At 45.6% G+C, this 20,379-nt stretch overlaps 4 protein-coding genes and 1 long non-coding RNA gene across 6 annotated transcripts; 3 read left to right on the top strand and 2 right to left on the bottom strand.

Moving 5' to 3' along the window:
• Positions 1-29: 29 nt before the first annotated feature.
• Positions 30-9,826, bottom strand: NIP7 (nucleolar pre-rRNA processing protein NIP7). Of its 2 annotated transcripts, none has more exons than XM_033129493.1 (5): positions 9,685-9,826; positions 9,476-9,562; positions 9,242-9,380; positions 8,590-8,730; positions 30-1,091 (listed from the first exon to the last, which is right to left on the bottom strand). In XM_033129493.1, the coding sequence occupies exons 1-5, from the start codon at positions 9,738-9,740 to the stop codon at positions 984-986; spliced, it is 531 nt and encodes a 176-aa protein (XP_032985384.1). In that variant the 5' UTR covers positions 9,741-9,826; the 3' UTR covers positions 30-983. The 2 variants fall into 2 exon arrangements, with proteins under 2 accessions (XP_032985384.1, XP_032985383.1); XM_033129492.1 differs by lacking the exon at positions 30-1,091 and adding an exon at positions 7,039-8,381.
• Positions 1,098-6,898, top strand: TMED6 (transmembrane p24 trafficking protein 6). Its single transcript, XM_033129491.1, has 4 exons — positions 1,098-2,040; positions 3,220-3,346; positions 4,677-4,825; positions 6,497-6,898. The coding sequence occupies exons 1-4, from the start codon at positions 1,828-1,830 to the stop codon at positions 6,728-6,730; spliced, it is 723 nt and encodes a 240-aa protein (XP_032985382.1). The 5' UTR covers positions 1,098-1,827; the 3' UTR covers positions 6,731-6,898.
• A 142-nt stretch (positions 9,827-9,968) lies between the features above and the next one.
• COG8 (component of oligomeric golgi complex 8) lies at positions 9,969-16,686 on the top strand. The gene is made up of 5 exons (XM_033129484.1): positions 9,969-10,400; positions 11,620-11,827; positions 12,598-13,425; positions 15,201-15,369; positions 16,159-16,686. The coding sequence occupies exons 1-5, from the start codon at positions 10,012-10,014 to the stop codon at positions 16,446-16,448; spliced, it is 1,884 nt and encodes a 627-aa protein (XP_032985375.1). The 5' UTR covers positions 9,969-10,011; the 3' UTR covers positions 16,449-16,686.
• Positions 13,016-14,454, bottom strand: LOC117035560 (uncharacterized). The gene is made up of 3 exons (XR_004425214.1): positions 14,357-14,454; positions 14,189-14,268; positions 13,016-13,145 (listed from the first exon to the last, which is right to left on the bottom strand). It is a non-coding gene; the product is annotated as an uncharacterized LOC117035560 (long non-coding RNA).
• Positions 16,668-18,917, top strand: PDF (peptide deformylase, mitochondrial; the record flags this gene model as incomplete). Its single annotated transcript, XM_033129219.1, is given in 3 exon segments — positions 16,668-16,716; positions 16,719-17,435; positions 18,351-18,917. Coding segments are annotated over 3 exon segments (924 nt in total), but the record flags the coding sequence as incomplete, so codon positions are not given.
• Between the last annotated feature and the right edge of the window lie 1,462 nt (positions 18,918-20,379).

The raw sequence follows: 20,379 nt of genomic DNA, 5'->3' as shown, positions 1-20,379 counted from the left end.
TCTAATCCTTGGAAGCCATGTGGAACAGAGAGGTGAAAGTTTCCTCTTAAAATTTGTCCATTTCCTTATACTTCCGGGGCCAAAAGACTTTTCCCTTTTTTACTTTTGAATGAGTGAAAGCTATAAAGTGCTCAATTTTTAATATGCATCCTATAGTTGTAAGTCGGAAACTACATGTGTTGGAGTTTGGTACTACTGTTTTTCTATCAGTTAACCTCAAGTGAAACTACAATAAGAACCTGATCTCCTCTCAGTCCAACCACCTCCTCTCAATCTGGGTGCAGCGAGTTGTGGTCTCCCTCAAAACTGGATTAGGATGCAGACGCTCTTCTCCCCTCAGCTCTCCATCGTTACAATGGCGGGCGCTCTCTGGATAGAAGAGTGACATTGTGACGCATTTAGGGAAGCAGAGTGTCCCAATCAGCATTTCTCAAATTTGAAAAATGCACAGGCCCATTAACATTTTTTAACATAACTTCAGTGGTATTTTTATTACCGTATTACTGAAATGTGTACAAACAAAAAACTAAGCCTACAGCTTCCATAGAACTATAAAACTTACTGCATCCTGCTGACTCTCTTGCTAAATCTAAGTCACTGCTCATGACATGAGTAGTGTTAGGATGGTGGCAATGGCGGGACTCCAGTGGGGGTGCCTGTGCCACTGTGCACTGGAAATGATCCCAGACTCTCTGATCTTCACCTTAGAGAGACCGCTGCAGGGCCACGGTGCCTCCAGAGTGCTGTGACATCATTTGGCCTCCGCGAGAACCGAACACAATTATGAAGTCTGTTCTTTGCTCATTAGCTGTGACAGTTAAAGTATCACCACTTGGACTCAATGTGATGAATTCTGAAGCAATAATTGGTTAGAAGCCGCTAAGCTGTTTTGTTAAGATTATGGCTGAAATAAAAACATTTAGACACTATCAGGACTCAGAGACCGACAGAACATTCCTGGTGGGTAAGAGTGTGAGGCGCACTCAGGATCGCTGCTGTGTGTCCATGCTGTGGTCTGGTGAGCCGGCCACTGGAAGCTGAATGTCCTTCGCCTCGCTTCCAATGCAGTAGATGATGATAGCGCTGTAGAGCTGTTGTGAGAATAAAGTCAGATGCAGTAAATCTCGTAGTTCAGTGCTGCCCATGAAGTCAGTGAGTGCCAAAGAAGTCATGGATTAAAGAAGAAAGTTAAGAGGGTTTCAACAATATAATGTTGTTTAAGTTGTTTTGGATAGTTTTATATGTCTGATCAGTCCGATGGAAGGTACCAGAATGAGGAGGATTATCAGTGGAGGGGTTGACCACTGTCTTGCTCACTCTAGTCATCCATTTAAATTTTTGCATGCACTTCCATGGTGTGCTTTGCTCTCTGAACTGTACACTGAGCAGAAAGAGTCCATTGAAACGTGTTGCCCCACGTGTCTTATAAGGAGCAATAGGTATCAGCAATTTGAGGAGAAAAATCTCCCCAACCAACTTCTGCCTGTAGATTCAGATGGTTGTAAATAAATGTACTCAATGTTTATCCCCAAGAACTGAAAAATGACAGCCAAAAGGAAGGATGGAAATACCTCTTCTGAAGTAGATTCTATCTAGCACCCATGAAGTACATTTGTAAGCCACCGAGGTTTTGAGGTGAGAGCAAAAACCCTTCCTGTGAGCCAAACATGGGGGTAATTGTGCCAGTTCTACTCTGGAGTAGCTCTGTGTGGCCCTGAGACTGGCCTGTGACTTGCGGAGTTAATGATTACCCCAGCAGTTCTCTAAAACTCCTCGGTTCCAGGTGCTGCAGGCAGTTCACCTGCAGAGGAGTCTCCAGGAACCAACATGTTCCCTTGGCTCTTTGGGGCTGGACTGGTGGTTCTGAACCTAGTGACCTCTGCTAGGAGCCAAAAGACAGAACCCCTTAGTGGCTCTGGGGACCAGCCACTCTTCCGGGGAGCAGATCGACATGACTTTGCCATCATGATCCCTCCAGGAGGCACAGAATGCTTTTGGCAATTTGCCCAGGACACTGGATACTTCTATTTCAGTTATGAGGTGGGTACTTGGGCTCCTCTGGTCATACTGAAGACTTGTATTTTGTTTCCTTTTTGTAAAGTGGGTCAGGTTTTAAACTAACAGGTTCTGGTTGTCTTTGTTATGCTGTGATTCCCCACTTGTTAATGAAGTGGACCTGCAGTTAGACGGAAACTCTTGGGGGAACAATCACTAAAACATATGGCTTGGCTTCTCAAAGTGGGGCAATGGGAATGTGCTCAAAGGCCTGGGATAGATGGGGTACCTCTTCCTGGAGAGGTCATCATCACATTTACTGGGATTTGGAGATGAGAGCGGGGAGAATACATTTTTAAAATATTAATATGGACATGGTGGTACAAAGTCAAATGGAAAGTCACATGAACTTTGGAGACAGACCCAGATTTCAAAGAAAAACACGTCAGTTTACAGGTGTGAAAGAGCAACATTCACTCCCTGTTTTTAGGGGTAATTCTGGCAAATTGGAGAATCACTGGCTCAAGGTTTCTCCATTCGGCCATGCAGTCCCATTTGTGTTAGGAAGGTAAATGTTCTCAAGTTGCCTGTTCACAGGCCAAGTACGTTCACTCATCCCGTAGTTCACACCACAGCGCCTCAGGACAGGCTGCTCAAAACCAGTCAAGTTACAGGCTGTTCATTTCCTTTGTTCTTAGAAACCTGTTAATTTTCTAATTAGTTTACATAGTAATAGATTATGTATACAGCTCTTACTCCACTCTACTGTAACTTAAAACTTATCAGAGCTTTTTCTTATCTCTAAATTTGTAATAAAACAATTGCTACCAGTCAGCTCACTGTAGCCTGGGCTTATCAAGATAGCGCTTGGTGACAAGTGCCTATCTAAGTGCCTTATTTGCTGTCATGCATCGAATAAGTCCAAGTCTGGGCCAAAACCAGGGGGCTCAAAACCAAGCCAGTTCAGTCAAGAATTCTACAATCAGAATCATATACACCAACCGATACACACCAGCTGTATGGTCTGTGACATGTCTTCTTAATGGGTGCTATAGGCATTTGGGGCAATTCTTTGTCCTGCAATACACCCCCTCCCCCACCACAATTGTCTCAATTCAAATTCCCAAAAGGGGTCAGGCGTACCCCACAGGATGTCAGTCTGACCACTTAACCAGCTTCTTGGTGACGTAGCAGGGGCTTTTCTCCTTTCATGTGTCTTGGCAGGTGCAGCGGACCCTGGGAATGTCACATGACCGGCATGTCACTGCCACTGCATATACCCCACAAGGCTTCCTCATAGAAAACTCTCAGGACGTCCGGGGCCAGATTAACTTCTTTACTCAAGAGACAGGTCTGTTTTCATCACCACAGCTATTACAATCATAGGCTTCTTTGAAATTTGGGAAATGATGAGGAAGTATAGAAATTAATTAAGTACCTGAGATGTAAAAGCCATGGCTTTTTCACATAGTGATGGTAAAACAGTAGGAAAAAATTTAGTCTTGAACACCAAAAAACATGTTTGCCAAAGACTGCTGACAGTCAAGGATATTAAGCCACAGTCCACTGGCACTTTGGGGACAGTGTCTCCAGGTGACTAATTATTATAACGCCAGGGTCCTGAAGCTCAATTTTATCTCATCATCTCCAACTGACCAGATTATGGGAAAGTGACCAAACAGACTCATTTATGATACAGAATTCCAATTAATAAATTTATGATGGGATAGAATCTTTTTCCAGTCATTGAAGTAATTGAGCCAGTTACCACAAAACAGACTCAACAAAAGAAATGCACGGCCATGACAAATATCCGTATGCCACAACAAAGCACTTCCCTGGTCACCAGCAAATTCCTACAGCCAGACAGAACCCGTCCCCACCCTGGACAACACCAGTCAGTTTTAGTTGCCCTCTCTACCAGCCAGGTGTGCAAAAAGACGTTTCCTGACAGTGTTTCTCAACAGGAGCATAAGACAATAGTTCATTGTAAAGCACAGGATATTCAGCATTATAAGATATTTAGCATCTTTGGGCCCTCCATGCCAGTAGTGCCTTACAATGATTTCGCCAGATCCATTGCCACACCTTTCTAATCCCTTTCTTCCCTCCCCCCCCATTCCCCCCGCGCCCCGCCCCCCCCACACGAGGGGGGGCGCCCCAGGTTGAGAACCATCACCAGTAATAACCCAAACCGTCAGTCCCTGTACAGACCACCTTGCAGTTAGTTACTCGGAGGATAGTTTCTTTCATTCACAACACGTCGATTTTTTTTCCCTAGTTTCAAATTCAGGATGTTATCCCCCAGCTCTAATGGTGAACAAGCAGCAGGCAAACACCATGCTATTAATTTCAACTCAATTTTTTGAGAAATTCCTTAGTAAGAGATAGGGGAATTTAGGTTGAAAAAGAGGGAGAACACATTGTTTTCTTTCCAGTATAGAACTAGTTAGTAATATTTGGTAGAACAATTCTAAATAATATTTAGTACAATAACTTTCATGTAGGATCAGTGTCTTTCTTCCACATCAAAAACAATCTTTGTACTTGCTAAGTAAAAAGAAGGTGCTAAAGCAGCACATTTAACACTGTAGAACAGACATTTCCAAGGAAATCTAAAGGGTGGGAGATCAGCAAAGGGTGGGAGACCGAGACTGGTAATGACCTAAGAATTCCTTCAGGTTTTTATCAACTTTGTCTCAAAAATCAGCAAAATCACTTTGGTTCTGTGCAAGTGTACCTCAATTTTGGAGTCTTCTATGAGGGGCCTGAAATGGACCACAAACAGAATGAAAGAAAACAACTGAATGACACTCTGGATGCAATTGAGGTAATTATTTTGTGGGAGAAATATCTGTGGAAACTGATTTTAAATTTAGAGGAAAGGTTAAAAATATGAGAGTAATATCATTTGAGCCAAGGGCTCATTTGGGTACAAACCAAACAGGCAAGGGGATTTGAAACCTTTAATTTTTATGACTTGGAGCTCTTGAAATTCCTCATTTGTTTTATACTAGGGATTGGCAAACTACAGCGCATAGGCCAAACCTGGCCCATGGCCTGTTTGTTTTTTAATTGAGATATAATTCACCATTTTAAAGTGTACAATTCAGTGGTTTTTAGCATATTCCTAAGGCCCTGCAATTATCACAAGCATCTAATTCCAGAACAGTTTCATCCCCCTAAAAAGAAACTCCATACCCATTAATTACTCTGTATTCCCCATACCCCCCAACTTTCACTAGTCTACTTTTTGTCTCTACCAGTTTACCTATTCTGTATATTTCATGAGTGGAACCATACAATGTGGCCTTTTGTGTCTGGCTTCTTTCATTTAGCATGTTTTCAAGGTTTGTCCATGTTGGAGCATGTATTAGTATCTCACCCCTTTTTATGACTGAATAACATTCCATTGTAGGGATAGACCACATTTTATTTACCCATTCATCAGCTGATAGGCATTTGGGTTATTTCCAATTTTTGGCTATCACGAATAATGCTATGAATATTTGCATACAAGTCTCTGTGTTAAACATGTTTTAATTTCTGAATACAGTATACTCTGCTGGGTCATATGGTAACTGTTTAAGGAACTGCTGTTTTCCAGTGGCTAAACCATTTTACACTTCCACTGAAGTGAATGAGGGTTGCAATTTCTCCACATCCTCATAAACATGTTGTCTTTTTAATTAGCATTCTAGTGGGTGTGAAATAGTATGTTGTGATTTTGAGTTGTCTCCCTAATAACTAATGAGTATCTTTTCATGTGCTTGTCAGCCATTTGTGTATCTTCTTTGGACAAATGTCTATTCAAACTCTTTGCCCATTTTAAAATTGGATTGTCTTATTGTTCAGTTCTAAAAGTTTTTACATATTCTGGATATAAGACCTTTATCAGATGTATGATTTGCAGATATTTTCTCCCATTCTATGAGATGTCTTTTCACTTTCTTAAGTCTCCTTGATGCACAAAAGCCCCACTACCTGTTCTGTAAATGGTTTTATTGGAACACAGCCATGCTCACTTGATAATTCCCTATTGTCTATGACTGCTTTTGTGCTACAATGGCAAAGCTCAGTCGTTGCAAGACCGTATGGCCTGCAAAGCCTAAAGCATTCACTATATTATCTGGCTCTCTGATAAAGTCTGCAGGCCCTTGGCTTCTACCAGACACAAAGAACTGAAGACATCACTCAGAAGGGCGGTGATGTGCTGAATACGTATCTAAATCTAGACATACTGTGGATGGGCTCTCTAGTTTTAGCATCGAAGTTTTTCATTATAAAAAAATTTTTTTAAACTAAAGTGCAGGCCTTTTTTTCATATGCAGCAAAACTGCCATTTATCAACAACTATAATAGCCAACCTATTACATATCATAAAGTCATGAGTAAGTTACTCAACTTGCAGATAACTTGGGTTAGTGCTGCTGAGCACACAGGTGAGGCTAGATGGGGGGCAGGGAGGAGGCCTGTCCTTATTTCATTTTCTTCCCCACAGGTAAGTACACGGAAGGTACAGAACAACATCTTTCACATGTGGCGATACTACAACTTTGCCCGCATGAGGAAAATGGCTGACTTTTTCCTTCTCCAGTCAAACTATAACTATGTGAACTGGTGGTCAACAGCCCAGAGCCTTGTTATTGTTCTTTCTGGGATCCTGCAGCTGTATTTCTTAAAGCGTCTCTTCAATGTCCCAATGACTACAGACACCAAGAAGCCAAGATGCTGAGCTAAAATGACGACAGTGCCCTGGCTCTTTTCTTCTGGGGCAGAAATTTGGTCAAAGCTTTGGTGAAATCAGCTTTGTAAAGTCCTTGGGGAAAAAACCAACTTCCCCTCTTAGAAAGACTTAGTCTGTTGCTCTCATCTACACAGGCAAATGGCAATAAAGGAATAAAAATATGTTAAGTTTTGATGTTGGTTATTTCTAAGGTGTGCACTAAATGTTACCATCAAAATTCCATCATCATACAGTGATCATTTAACCTTCACTAAGAGGTTAACAGAATCTTGGAAGAGAGAGGAGTTGAAAAAATTGGGATAAAAACATATAAAAAAAATTGGGATAAAAACATATAAAACCCAGTTTTATATGTTGCATACAAAAACAGGAGTTGGTAGAATGCTTTTTTATAATTGAAAAATGTTTTTATTTTTAGAGATGTCGACTTTGGAATTTAAAATAAGCAGTATATTCATTAGAAAACTTTTATAACACAGGAAGTTTAAAAAAATTTTGTCTGAAATGTTTTTCATTAAAAAATATTTTAATTCTAAAAATGATTTCAAGAGGCCTGGGGAAGGATGGAGGAGCTGAATTACTATTTCCGAGTCTCTGATGAGTGGTTTTGTCCAGTCCAGTAAGGTAAGTAAAGGCTCATAAGGAAAATCGTGTTTTAGGAAACCAAGGTGATGAAAACAACATTCACTGTGATCACACCAGCAAGAACAAGAAAAAGGAAACAGCTTGTAAAAACCAAGACAATATAATCAAAATATACTCATAAAATCCTACTCTTAGTAACAGAAATATTCAGTATATGCAACATAAAGGTAATTCTTACCATTTATTCAACACCTATCATTTGCCAGGCACTGTGCTAAGTACTTTACAATCATGATTTCTAACTCTAAAAACCATCCTTAGGTAGATGCTTAAAGCTGTTTTTTGAAACAGATGAAGAAAATGAAGATTAAAGTTTAATGACTCATCTAAGGCGTCGTACAGCTGGTAGGTAGGTATCAGAACTAGGGTTTGAATCCAAGTTTTCCACCCACACCGCAGAGCACCTACTATATAAAAAATTCGCAGAATAAATTGTTATTGTACCCAAATTTCATTTGTAAAATCCCAGACATGGCCTACTATTCTGTTATGGCAATATCTATCTTTTGTAATATAAATAAATAAGAAAATCCATTGTGTCATTGTGAGCTTGAAAAAACATTATCACAGAAAACAGTAACAAGCTACTCTTATCTTCAATTCCAATGATTAGTTCCTGTTACTCAAAACAAGAAACCCTCTGATGCAAATACAAAACACGGTATTCACAAACACAAAGATCCAAAACTCCATTCTTGAGCCATTTCTGCTTAATAAGAATCCAGCCTGCATTTGTCCGTAATAGAATATTAAACTAAAAAGTCCCTGAAGAGGTCAGTGTTGACAAAATTCAACATGATGGTGGAGCCTAACAGACACAGGAAACAAAGCTAGGCCCTTCTACACAGCCATAAGTCCTTGCGATGATTTCGTTTTAAGTCAATGTCTCTTCATGTCGCACATATTCCCCAATGTCTGCTTGATGAAATACCACAATCGCCATGGGGTCTACTTTCCTGCAGTCTTGTGTAGACTTTGCTGCCACCCCAAAACCCTGGGATTCAAAAGAAGAGATACTGATTCACTCAAGTCATTCAATAAGCACGCATTGAGGGCTAGAAATAACAGACGAGAAAAAATACAGTTCTTTGAGAAATTCAAAAGATGCTGAGAATTTAGTCTCTGAAGCACACAGATTGAAAATACATCCTTCTTGAATAAAAAGATACTTAATTTTTCTAACAGCTGCCATCAGTACTCACCAAAGGGATGTCTGCCATGGAGTACACCACCACTCCCTGGTACTGAGAAGTATTTTCAGTGATTCGACCCAGTCCAGATTTCAACACATGATTCCCATACAGGAAGGACTGCTCTGCTCCAGGCTTTATCCACACTTTGTACTATAAAAAAGAATTAAATTCAAGAAACATAAAAATGCTAATAGTTATGCCCCTGCAAATAAGCTGGCTGCTGGATCTGTGCTTAAGTTCTCAAAAACATTTTTAAAAAGATGCATGATTCCCTCCAATTGTGCACCCCCTAAATAGAACTGCCAGGAGGTTCTTTCCTCAACTCTACAAGCAACTTCCCCCCTGGACAGTTTAACAGCCCTTTTTGTGGACCCCACTATGCTCTTCGTCACAGTCACCTATTTGTTTTCCGATCTTCATTTGGGTTTGTGCAGCTTTGCTACTTTGCTGGAGATAATTAGGGCTATGCAGCCACACAGCACTCCTGTCCCAGAGCCCTAACCCTATGCAAGGAGCACAACACACAAGATCTCCACGTGCTGGCAATCATCTCACGCACTATCCGTGGCAGAGAAGCTGCCCAATTATCTGCGTCCTGAGGAGGGCCTCACCCCCGACTTCCTCCATTCCCCAGTGGCCGACTGGAAACCACCCCACAAACCTTAGCATAGGGTGCGAGATAATCCAGAGCTGTGATGTGCAACCGGAATTTGTGGGTCTTAGTGAATTTTCCGAAGCAGGTCCCCAGCGACACTAGCTTGTCACCGGAGATGTTGGCAGCCAATTTCAATATTTTTTCACTAAAGGGGTAAGGAAAAAGAAGATGTCAACTAAGGACGCTGGTGGGACCCAAGACCCCACCCGGGTCCATGCTGCCCACCCGACTCCGCCTCACCTCACGTAGTACACCCGGTCGTTGTGCAGCCTGAAACAGTAGGTGCCGTCAGGCCTGTCGACCAGCAGCTGAAGATTCTCCCCGATGCTGCAGGCAAAGGGAGAACTGGAGGCTGCGTCCGGACCGACTCGGACCGGCCCGGCATCCCACTCCACCCACGCCCCCGCCCGCCATACACACACTCCGTCTTTGGCCCCGCGCGCTCTTACTACTTTGCTATCTTCTCAAACATGACACGGGTCTCCTCTTCAGTCAAAGGCCGCATTTTCCCGCTGTTGGAATACCGAATCCTCGTGCCTCGGTCGCCGGAAACGGAAGTCAGCCACCAGCTGCTGCCGGGCAACCCCAAAGCCCGCCTCTGTAGCCGCTTTCCATTGGTTCCCCCCGCCAGCGCCCCGTAGCCTGGAGGACCGTCGGGGAAAGAAAGCCGGACAAGAAACCATAGAGATCGGAAGTGTACCCCTGTTGCTTCCGGTCTCAGATTCGGAACCGTGCCCTCTCTAGGCCGGAGGGGAAGTGACGCTGTTGTTGGGAAGATGGCGGCGATGGTGACGATTCCATTTTCAACTTCGGCCTCCGCCACGGCCACTGCAGCAGCACTCGGGGAGGTGGAGGATGAAGGTCTCCTGGCATCGCTGTTCCGGGACCGCTTCCCGGAGGCCCAGTGGCGGGAGCGGCCCGATGTGGGCCGCTACCTCCGAGAGTTGAGCGGCTCCGGGCTGGAGCGGCTGCGTCGCGAGCCCGAGCGCCTGGCGGAGGAGCGGGCCCAGCTGCTGCAGCAGACGCGCGACTTGGCCTTCGCCAACTACAAGACCTTCATCCGCGGCGCCGAGTGCACCGAGCGCATCCACCGCCTGTTTGGCGACGTGGAGGCATCGCTCGGCCGCCTGCTCGACCGCTTGCCCAGCTTCCAGCAGAGTTGCAGGTGCGGCGGCCCGGCGCTCAAGGGGCTTTTGACAACTGTGATAGCTGACATTTACCATGATAGAGATAGCTAACACTTGCATAGCGCTTACATACCATGTTCCAAGCTCTCCTCTGAGCATTTTATTAGTCCATTTAAACTTCACAACAGACTTCGAGGTAGGTACTGTTTTTCCCATTTTATGTATGAGGAGGTTGAGACACAGAGAGGTTAGTGACTGCTCAAGGGCACAGCTAGTAAGTTTCCAAGTCAGAATTGGAACCCAGCAGTACGACCTTCACAGGGCTGTTGTGAGCACTAAATAAAGAAAATCCATGCAAAGCACTTATCATTGGATCTGACATACTTAGTCTACAATTGGCAGCTTAATATATATACATATTTATTTAAACATGTATAAACATACATAGACACAACATATCCACACGACATCTCAAACCGGAGGTCATCTGCTCCAAAACTTGCATTGATAGAAAGCTGTCAAGGAAACCCTATTTGGGGGTAGCAAAAACTATCAAAAAAAAAAAAAATCCCTCCTTTTGAGCCATATTCTGCCTTCCTACATCCTCAACCCATTATCACTAATTCTGCCTTTCATGATGTTTTAAGTTTTCTTTCAAGTCTTAGAATATTTGCTGATAGCTTTTGTACCTTTCCACCCCCAAGAATAAATAGGGGACTTTATCATAAAGCAGATGTGTGCCATTATTAAGAAGAAATGGAGACCGTGATGGGAACTAAGAATATATTAAGAAACTGAGGGAACTTAGGAATAAGCTCGTAGCCTCTAGGCTGGTGAGTTCATTATTATGAAAATAAGCATAGCTAATAAAAGAACATTTACTCTGTTAGGTTCTGTGTTAAATGCATTATACACATCATCTCATTTAATCCTCACATCCTTATGAGGTGGGTCCTCATTACTATTTTACCAATAAGGAAACAGTTAAGAGAGCGTAAGTATCTTGCCACAGCTAGTTAAGTGGCAGATCTGGTTTCAAATCTTTTTATCATTTATTAGTGTGTGACCTTGGACAAGTTGCTTAACCTCTCTGAGATTAAAGATTCCTCAGGGGTACTTACTGCGTATGTTTGGTGTGAGGATTAAATCAGATAAACCACCCAGCCCAGTGCCCAGTTCAGAGTAAATGCTTGGTAATTATAGTTAAGGTCTGGGTGCAGAACAGTGAGTGGCCAATGTTCTCCTGACTGTTACTAGGAACTTTGTGAAAGAGGCCGAGGAGATCAGCTCAAACCGCCGGATGAACACCCTGACTCTAAACCGGCACACAGAAATCCTGGAAATCTTAGAGATCCCTCAGCTGATGGACACCTGTGTCCGGAACAGCTATTATGAAGAGGCCCTGGAGCTTGCAGCCTACGTACGCCGACTGGAAAGGAAATACTCCTCCATCCCTGTCATCCAGGTAACCAACTTGCCCAGCGAGGACTCAAACTGATTTCTTGTAATCAGTAATTCTGTGTTCATCACTGAACCTTAGGCAGAAACTATAGGTAAACTCCTTGCATGTGTCACATCAATTTCTCAGTTTCAAGCCTTCAGGAAGGCTTGAACATAAACTGGACATTCATTCATCCAACTGAGAAATCCTAATCTGTGTGCCAGGCACTGATCTAGATGCTGGGGCTACAGTGTGACCAAAGCAGACAAGGCCCTGGCTCTCATGAATAAGCTGATAGTTGGCAAATAAACGAAAAAAAACGTGATCATCCTTTCAGATAGTAGTAAGTGTCTGGAGAAAACAAACCAGGGAATGCGGCAGGAGACCACTACTCTAGGGAGAGTGGTCAGGAAAGACTTCTGGAGAGAGAACATTTAAGCTGAGACCCAGATGGTGAGAGGGAGCCAGCCACGTGAAGATGTGGGGAGAGAGCAAACCACAAAATGCTAAGAACAAGACTGAGGAGGGAAGTTGGAGTGTTTAAGAAACACAGAAATACAGAGACAGCCAGTGGCGACTGCAGTGAGCAAGGGGAGAGCATTAGGAAGTAGGGGAGGCAGGAGAAGCAGGCGGAGCCGTAAGCCACGGTGACGCAGTACACATCAGCTTTAGGAAATGGACTTCATATGTCAGGAAAGCAGTGGAAATGTTGGTCTGCAGGATTCAGGGTTAGCGGGATGCCTTCCAGGGCGTGTCTTTCCCAGCATGGAATGACTCTCCCTCCATGTTGCTAGGGCATTGTGAACGAAGTGCGCCGGTCCATGCAGCTGATGCTGAGCCAGCTGATCCAGCAACTGAGGACCAACATCCAGCTCCCCGCCTGCCTCCGCGTCATTGGCTTCCTACGGCGCATGGACATCTTCACCGAGGCTGAGTTGAGGGTGAAGTTTCTTCAGGCCCGAGATGCTTGGCTCCGTTCCATCCTGACTGCCATCCCGAACGATGACCCCTATTTCCACATCACAAAAACCATCGAGGCCTGCCGTGTTCATCTGTTTGATATCATCACCCAGTACCGTGCCATCTTCTCAGACGAGGACCCATTACTGTACCCTGCCATGGGTGAGCACACCATTAATGAGAGTGCCATCTTCCATGGCTGGGTGCTGCAGAAAGTCTCACAATTCCTGCAGGTGCTGGAAACCGACCTTCACCAGGGGATAGGTGGCCGCCTGGACTCTCTGCTGGGCCAGTGCATGTACTTTGGGCTGTCTTTCAGCCGGGTGGGGGCTGATTTTCGGGGTCAGTTGGCTCCTGTTTTCCAGCGGGTGGCCATCAGCACCTTCCAGAAAGTAATTCAGGAGTCAGTGGAGAAGTTCCAAGATGAAATGAACTCCTACACCCTCATCTCTGCTCCAGCCATCCTGGGTAGCAGTAACCTGCCTGCTGCTGTGCCAGTCACTCAGCCAGGGACCCTGCAGCCGCCTATGGTGCTTTTAGACTTCCCACCCCTTGCCTGCTTCCTCAACAACATTCTGGTCGCCTTCAATGATCTGCGCCTCTGCTGCCCCGTTGCCCTGGTACAGGATGTGACAGGGGCGCTGGAGGATGCCCTTGCCAAGGTGGGCACATACTGGGCACATGTTGGCTCTCTACTGGGACCTTCTTTGGTTACAGGAGGCCGGACTTTGGTAATAAACCAGTCCACGTGACAGTGGTGCCTACTGACTTAGAGAGGTTTAATGTGGTTTTAGCAGTTTTTAATGGCTGCGCAGCTCTGGTTAGTCCCCCCTCATGGGATCTAAAACAATCCATGAAGTGGCTCCCTATAGGAATTATTCAATACTGTATTAGTTTTCTATTGCTGCATAACAAACTCCCACAAGCCTAACAGCTTAAAACAACAGATCTTTATCATATGCCAATATCTGTGGATCATGAGTTCAGGTATAGTATAACTGGGTCCTCTGCTCAGGACCTCACAAGGTTGCAGCCAAGGTGTTGGCCAACCTGTGGTCTCATCTGGAGCTTGGGGTCTCCTGTCAAGCTCGCTCACATTGGCAGATTTCTGTTTCTAGCAGTTACAGGACTGGCCCTCAGCTACACGCCGCCCCACTCCATAGGCAGTTCATACTGTGGCTTTTTGATTCTTCAAGGCCAATGGAAAAGCATCCCTCCTGCATGAATCTCTTAGGAAAGTCCTCGACCCTCTTTTAAAAGGCTCATCGGATTAAGTCAGGAGTGGATACCAGGGGGTGGGAATCACAAGAGTCATCTTAGAATTCTGCCTAACACAAGTACTACTACTACTGCTACTGCTACTATCCTAGTATGGTGCACCTTTCTTACACATTTAAACCTTTAGATATTGGAATGATTTCTTACAGTTGATGACATCTTATAATCACTGTCAGCCAGGTGGCAGTTGTGATGAGATTGGATAAAATCTTTCTGTTGATATCCTCCTGTAAGAGCAAGAAAACATGAGCATTGAAGCTTTTTAGAGTCAATGAAATTCAAGTAATAATCAGCTAATATTCGTATGGAACTTACTCCATGCCAGGTAGCGGTCATCATACTTTACATATATTAAGATTTAATTATCCTTACAACCCTATAAGGTAGGTTTTGTTGCTGACCCTGTTAAAACCGAAAAAAAGAACTGCTTAGGTAACAAAACTATACTTACAGTTATTTTAGTAACAACTGTGCTAAGAACATACAAAGGAAACTGATCTGTTGTGCTGCTTTCAAATCGAATGGGAGTTTCTAGGGCTCTTCCTAAGGCCCGGCATGCAGAGATGTGGATGAGGAAACAGGCCAGAGTGCATGGAGGGTTTAAGTAATCACTTGGAAGTCACAGAACCAGTAAGCGGCACAGCTAAGAACTAACCAAGAAGTTTAGCAGGAGAGTCTGTTATTAACCCGGTTATCGTGACATCTGTCTATAACATCAGCTAGGCAGCTCTGTTTCTGGAACTTCTTTTCCAGCTGTTTCCTTTAAAACTTTCGAGTGTTCTAGCTTCCTGGATCCTCAAGGCCTTAGTAAAAACCTTTTATAGTTTTTGCTTCATTTTTTTCCTGGATCCTACATAGTTCTGGTCCATCTCTCATGGGATTCAAGGACCATGTATGCTCTGTATAATTTCATGATGCTTTTCCACTAGAACTGGAAACAGAGCCAGCAATGAAGCAAGTTGGGTCAGAAATACATGAGTGAAGTGACAGAATTGTGAAGAGTGACCACAATTCTGAATTTAAACAAGATAGTAATATAATGTACTGTTTGGAATGACTTTCTTCATGAAAACTTGAGGGCTGCACATTTGTGTTTAGTGTCATGCATTGCTGATAGTGATAGACTACCCCAGTGATTGATGGTGCCTTTGTCTCCTAGGTAACCAAAGTAATCGTGGCCTTCCATCGTGCTGAAGAAGCTGCCTTCAGCAGTGGGGAGCAAGAGCTCTTCTTCCAGTTCTGCACTGTCTTCCTGGAGGACCTCGTTCCTTATTTAAATCGCTGTCTCCAAGTCCTTTTTCCACCAGATCAGATAGCACAGGCCTTAGGTAAGAGAAAGGAGAAAATATTTTTAAAACTACTTTATTGATACAATTCACATACTAAATAATTCACTCATTTGTAAAATTCAGTGTTTTAGTAAATGTACAACCTTTACCACCATCTAATTTTAGTACATTTCCGTCACCCCAAAAAGATCCCTCAGGCCCAATGTAGTCATTCTCCAACCCCACTTTTAGCCTCTGGCAACCACTAATCTACTTTTGATGCAATAGATTTGCCATTTATGGACATATCATAGAAATGGAATCATACAATATGTGTATATCTGGCTAAGTAGAAGAAGCCGTTCACAAAAGAACTACATATTGTATAATTCCATTTCTATGAAACGTCCAGAGAAGATGTTTTAAAAACATTTTTTCCAATTTGCCTTCACTTCCCTGTGCCCGCTTTCTCTGAGGGGTGGGGAGTAGAGTGGGAGAATGGGGGAAGCAAAGCTTCCCAAAGGGCAGTGCCAGTATGATCACACCACCACAGCGTAGCTCCTCGCCACTTTTCCCCTGTGCTTGTCACAGGGAAGCCAGTGCCTGTTGAGGTTCACTTGGCTCCTGCTGCACCTGCCCTACACTATGCGATTCCGGATTACCTTCCAAGTCCCGCTTTACAGTATAGCTTCCTGTCCCATATCACAAAGATGATTTACTGTACTGAAATGTGGTGATTGTGTCTATTACTTTCTCTAGTGTTTATTTTTTCCTGTAACACATCAGATTTAAATTTATTAAATTTATTAAACATTTTTTCCATTTCACTTTGCCTACCATCTGGGTCAGGCGTTCCTCCCTCTCAGCTCTCCAAGTACGGAAACCTTGGGCACGTGAACATCGGCGTCGTTCAGGAGCCTCTAGCCTTTATCCTGCCGAAGAAAGATACGGTCTGCCTCGATGACCAGGAGCCAGTGTCGGAGCTCCCAGCACCACCACCAGAACTCCCCTCGGAGGAGTCAAGCCTGGAGCCTGCCTCTCCGGCTTTCCCCGAGGAGGGGGCTTTCCCCGAGGAGGGGCAAGAGCAGGGTGAATCAGCGGAGCCCCTGCAGGCCGATGTGCCTAGTGCGGGCACTTAACTGGACTTTCCCGCTTCCAGAACCAGGCGCTGCGGGCAGGCCCTGGACAGCCAGGGAGCTACTGCAGCGCGCTGTTGGAATGAGAGTTGCCTCAACTGGGAAAACGGGACAGTCCCCGGGGAGAGGCTGCAGAGGCATTCATGAGAGGAAATTAAAGGGGAACCCTCTAGCCACTCATGTAAATGATTGCTCATACCATTAAAAAAGTGTAATTAAATAATAAAGCTGATTGACGTCACCGAGAGGCTGACAGCGTATTGTGGGCAAGCCCTGCTCCCGGAAGGGGCCCGGGAACTACGCTTCCCGGCGTCCCTGGCGGCGGAGGCGCTCGGCTACGGGAGCTGGGGAGGGACACGTTCGAACTGACTGCTCTATTCTGGCGCACCATGAGGGGGCTGAAGGCCTGGCGGCTGCTAGCAACGCTGCCCGCCCGGGCGCATCGTTTCGAAGGGCCGGCCCTGATGTGGGGAAAGGGGGCGGCGGGCGGCGGCACCCGGGCCTGCAGCTCCACGTTGGCCCAGGATGGCCTCGAGGGCCCGGCGCGCCGGCGCTCCTACTGGCGCTATGTGCGGCGACTGGTGCAGGGAGCGCCGGAGCCGCCGTACCTGCATGTGTGCCAGGTCGGGGACCCGGCGCTACGCGCCGTGGCGGCCCCTGTAGAACCAGCGCAGCTGGCGGGGCCCGAGCTGCACAGGCTGGTGCAGCGGCTGGTGCAAGTGATGCGGAGCCGGCGCTGTGTCGGCCTGAGCGCGCCGCAGCTCGGGGTGCCTCTGCAGGTGCTGGCCCTGGAGTTCCCCGAGGCGCTTTTCCATGCCTGCGCGCCCCGCCTGAGGGAGTCCCGCCAGATGGAGCCCTTCCCCCTGCGCGTGTTCGTGAACCCCAGCCTGCGGGTGCTGGACAGCCGCCTGGTTACCTTCCCCGAGGGCTGCGAGAGCGTTGCGGGCTTCCTGGCCTGCGTGCCCCGCTTCCAGGCGGTGCAGATCTCAGGTGCGGGGTAGCGGGAGCCCTGGGGCGTCTGGGTAAGCGCGTGCGTTTCTTCTGCCTCGGATCCCATGCGTTTCCGCAAAGCTCCAGTTCAAGTGCTGATACGTTGATGGCTGCTCAGCAGAATCTTCCGGCACTAACAAAGGGCAGCACCTGGGAGTGGATGGGGCTCAGGACTGACAGATTGGAATAAGGAAGCTCCTGTGAGAGCACAGCGAGCTCAGGTGGGGGTAGGGAGTATAGAGCGGGGGTTGGGAGGGTGGCCTAGTTCCCCTGTACCTCATAGCCAGTTCTCTGCTCAGAGTCCTCTTTCGCGCTCTGTTGTCTGTCTGTCTGTCTGTCTCTCTCTCTCTCTCTCACACACACACACACACACACACACACTTCTGCCCCAATGAGATCTGTCATGATGAAGAGGGAGAAGTGGGACCTGCTTTGCCCAGCCCAGGATGATAAGCCATTCCCAGCCTGTCATAAAACAGGATATTTTTGGGAATATGGTTCTTTGCAAGGGCTGGAATGATTGTTCCTCCTGAGCGAGTCACTGGGTCCAGAAAGTCAGTGGTATCCCTTATTTTACGTATATTGTACCAAGCTGAAATACTTTTGTTAGGAATTGAAAGCCAACAGCAATACTTCAGAAAGCAAGGGTGTGTTCAGAAGAGAAGCACCTGATTAGGAAGAGCATTTCTCACCTCAGCCCCACAGTAAGCCCAGCCTAATCATCGCATTTGGGACAGGTTGACTACTTGGTAACAGGGAGAGTTGAGGCATATTTTCCAGGGAGGATAAGGGCTGCTAAGTTCCCTTCTGATGTTGCCTCTGGTCGGTAGCAACAGCCAGGGGCAGGGAAAGGGCGAGGAGGTTGCAGATGGTGCAGTTCAGCATGTCCTCACGCGGACTGTAACTTCTTTCCAGGGCTGGACCCCAGAGGAGAGCAGGTGGTGTGGCAAGCGAGTGGGTGGACAGCACGCATAATCCAGCACGAGATGGACCACTTGCAGGGCTGCCTGTTCATCGACAAAATGGACAGCAAGACATTTACAAACATCCACTGGATGGAGGTGAATGACTAACGCTATCCTGCTGCATCGGGGGACTCTGAAAACCAGGTCACAAAACCTTTGGCTTTGAGCTGGGCATGTCTTGCCTGGCATTGCCTTGATATTGGCTCGGCCCTGACAGAAAATCACTGTTTTCTGACAAAGCATGCCAAACTGGGTTGGAGGAAGATGTTAAAAATGATTGCCCCGAAACGAGCTATGAAATACTTCCTTCAACTTAGGAAGAAAAAACTCCCGTAAAGGACTGGACATTTCCTGGCAATTTTGTATGGAGACGAGTGGGGCGATACCACTCTCAGTAAACATGACTTCCTAAGACCTGTGTAACCTATTCCCAACGCCAAGATTTGCTAATGATGGAGTCCCAAAATATCTGAGGGCTGTGTTTAAAAATGCAGGTGAAGGCTGTGGTTGACCTTTACTGAAGTCTTATTTTTTACACGGGATTTGTTTGTGTCTTACCTACAGCCCCTCTTTGCCTTGGCCACCAGTGTGCTCATGGCAGTAAACACAGGACAGAATGGCCCCAGCGCCTGGAGGTGTTCAGTGGCAATATTAACATGAATAAGGACCCACACATTTTAATAGGTTCAGTTACGGTTCAGGTTTCCACATTTTGCCTTCTACTACCTTTAACAGACGCAGGGAAGATTTTTCTGCTGAGATCTCTTGGGCAGCTGGTATTTGGCTCATTCTTTAGGTGGAGGCCATGCAGCAGGGCTTGGGAAAGGGTGACAGTTAAGAGGGAGCCAGTGAGCCAGTGCCTGTCACAATTAGGACAGAAACAGAAAACAGAACTTGTGCTTCCTGGTCACACTTATTTAGCACCACACTGACCAGTGGTTAACCTTAAGATACTGTCAAAGCTTTGTCAAGAGCTGAAGGATCTCGTTTCTTTAAGTAGTTGTCTTACCTCATTTTATGTTGAGTTGTACGTTGCTGGTACTTACCGAAGTCCTCAAAGCCCAAGTACCCATGGAGCAAGAAGTCCAGTAAGTTGTTTAGAGAAAACGTGTTTTAAACAGCAGTTAAAACGAACCCAGGAAAGACCCACTCTCCTCTACAGCTTTCTCTAAAACAGGCCAATTCTGGGGGGCCTATGAAGCCAAGCAAAAGTGAACTGGCTCTCTGTGCTTTAGCCTTTGGAGGGAACAGGACCTAACACTGCCCCAAGGCGAGGCTAGACACTCAGCTATTGGGGAGTCTACGAAAGTTCTCATTTATATTGAAAACATGAGTCCTTATGAAAATTAGAATTCCACCAGCCTCCTTTCCTTCAGACAGTATTCAGTAGTCCCTGCAGGGAGACCTCAGAATGTTCTGATGCTTCTTAGAGTGCTCTGAGGTTAACAGTCCTTAGTAATGCCTTTGTAATGTAGACCAGCAGCATTTACATGCAGCTTCCTGACCTGCAGGCCCAACAGTAAATGCTCAGAGTGGACCTCGGGGACTGTGTTGCTGGCATTACTGTTGTAACCAAATCCACACAGGAGGAAGCAGCTGGTCAATTAGTCAAGACACTCACTATACAGCCCAAACGCAAAAAATCCTTGCTTTTCCCATAAAGAAAATCTCTTCTACCTCAGGCAAATGTATCAGCCACAAAAAGCCACAAATCAGCATGAGAAATCAACTTGCACAGTGAAAGCCAATGTAGGCAGAAGGTTTAGAACAGAACTTCAGGTAGGGAAGAAATGAATTTCAGAGTAAGCATTTAGGGGAAGAAATTGCTCTGCACACATTCGCCATGTTTAACAGAGATGGTGAAGCCACAGCATCAGTCTGAGGTTAGTTCAGCTTCAGAGGGCGTCTGTGAAAGCTGTGACTAGTACCATAACAGCACTAAAGTTTCTGTTAACCACTGTGACTTGTCAAGGTGTTCA

This window comes from Rhinolophus ferrumequinum, chromosome 15 (genome assembly GCF_004115265.2).
Source record: "Rhinolophus ferrumequinum isolate MPI-CBG mRhiFer1 chromosome 15, mRhiFer1_v1.p, whole genome shotgun sequence".
Classification (NCBI taxonomy): Eukaryota; Metazoa; Chordata; class Mammalia; order Chiroptera; family Rhinolophidae; genus Rhinolophus; species Rhinolophus ferrumequinum.
Note: the sequence above shows the minus strand (reverse complement) of the source record. Positions and strands in the feature narration are given on the sequence as shown.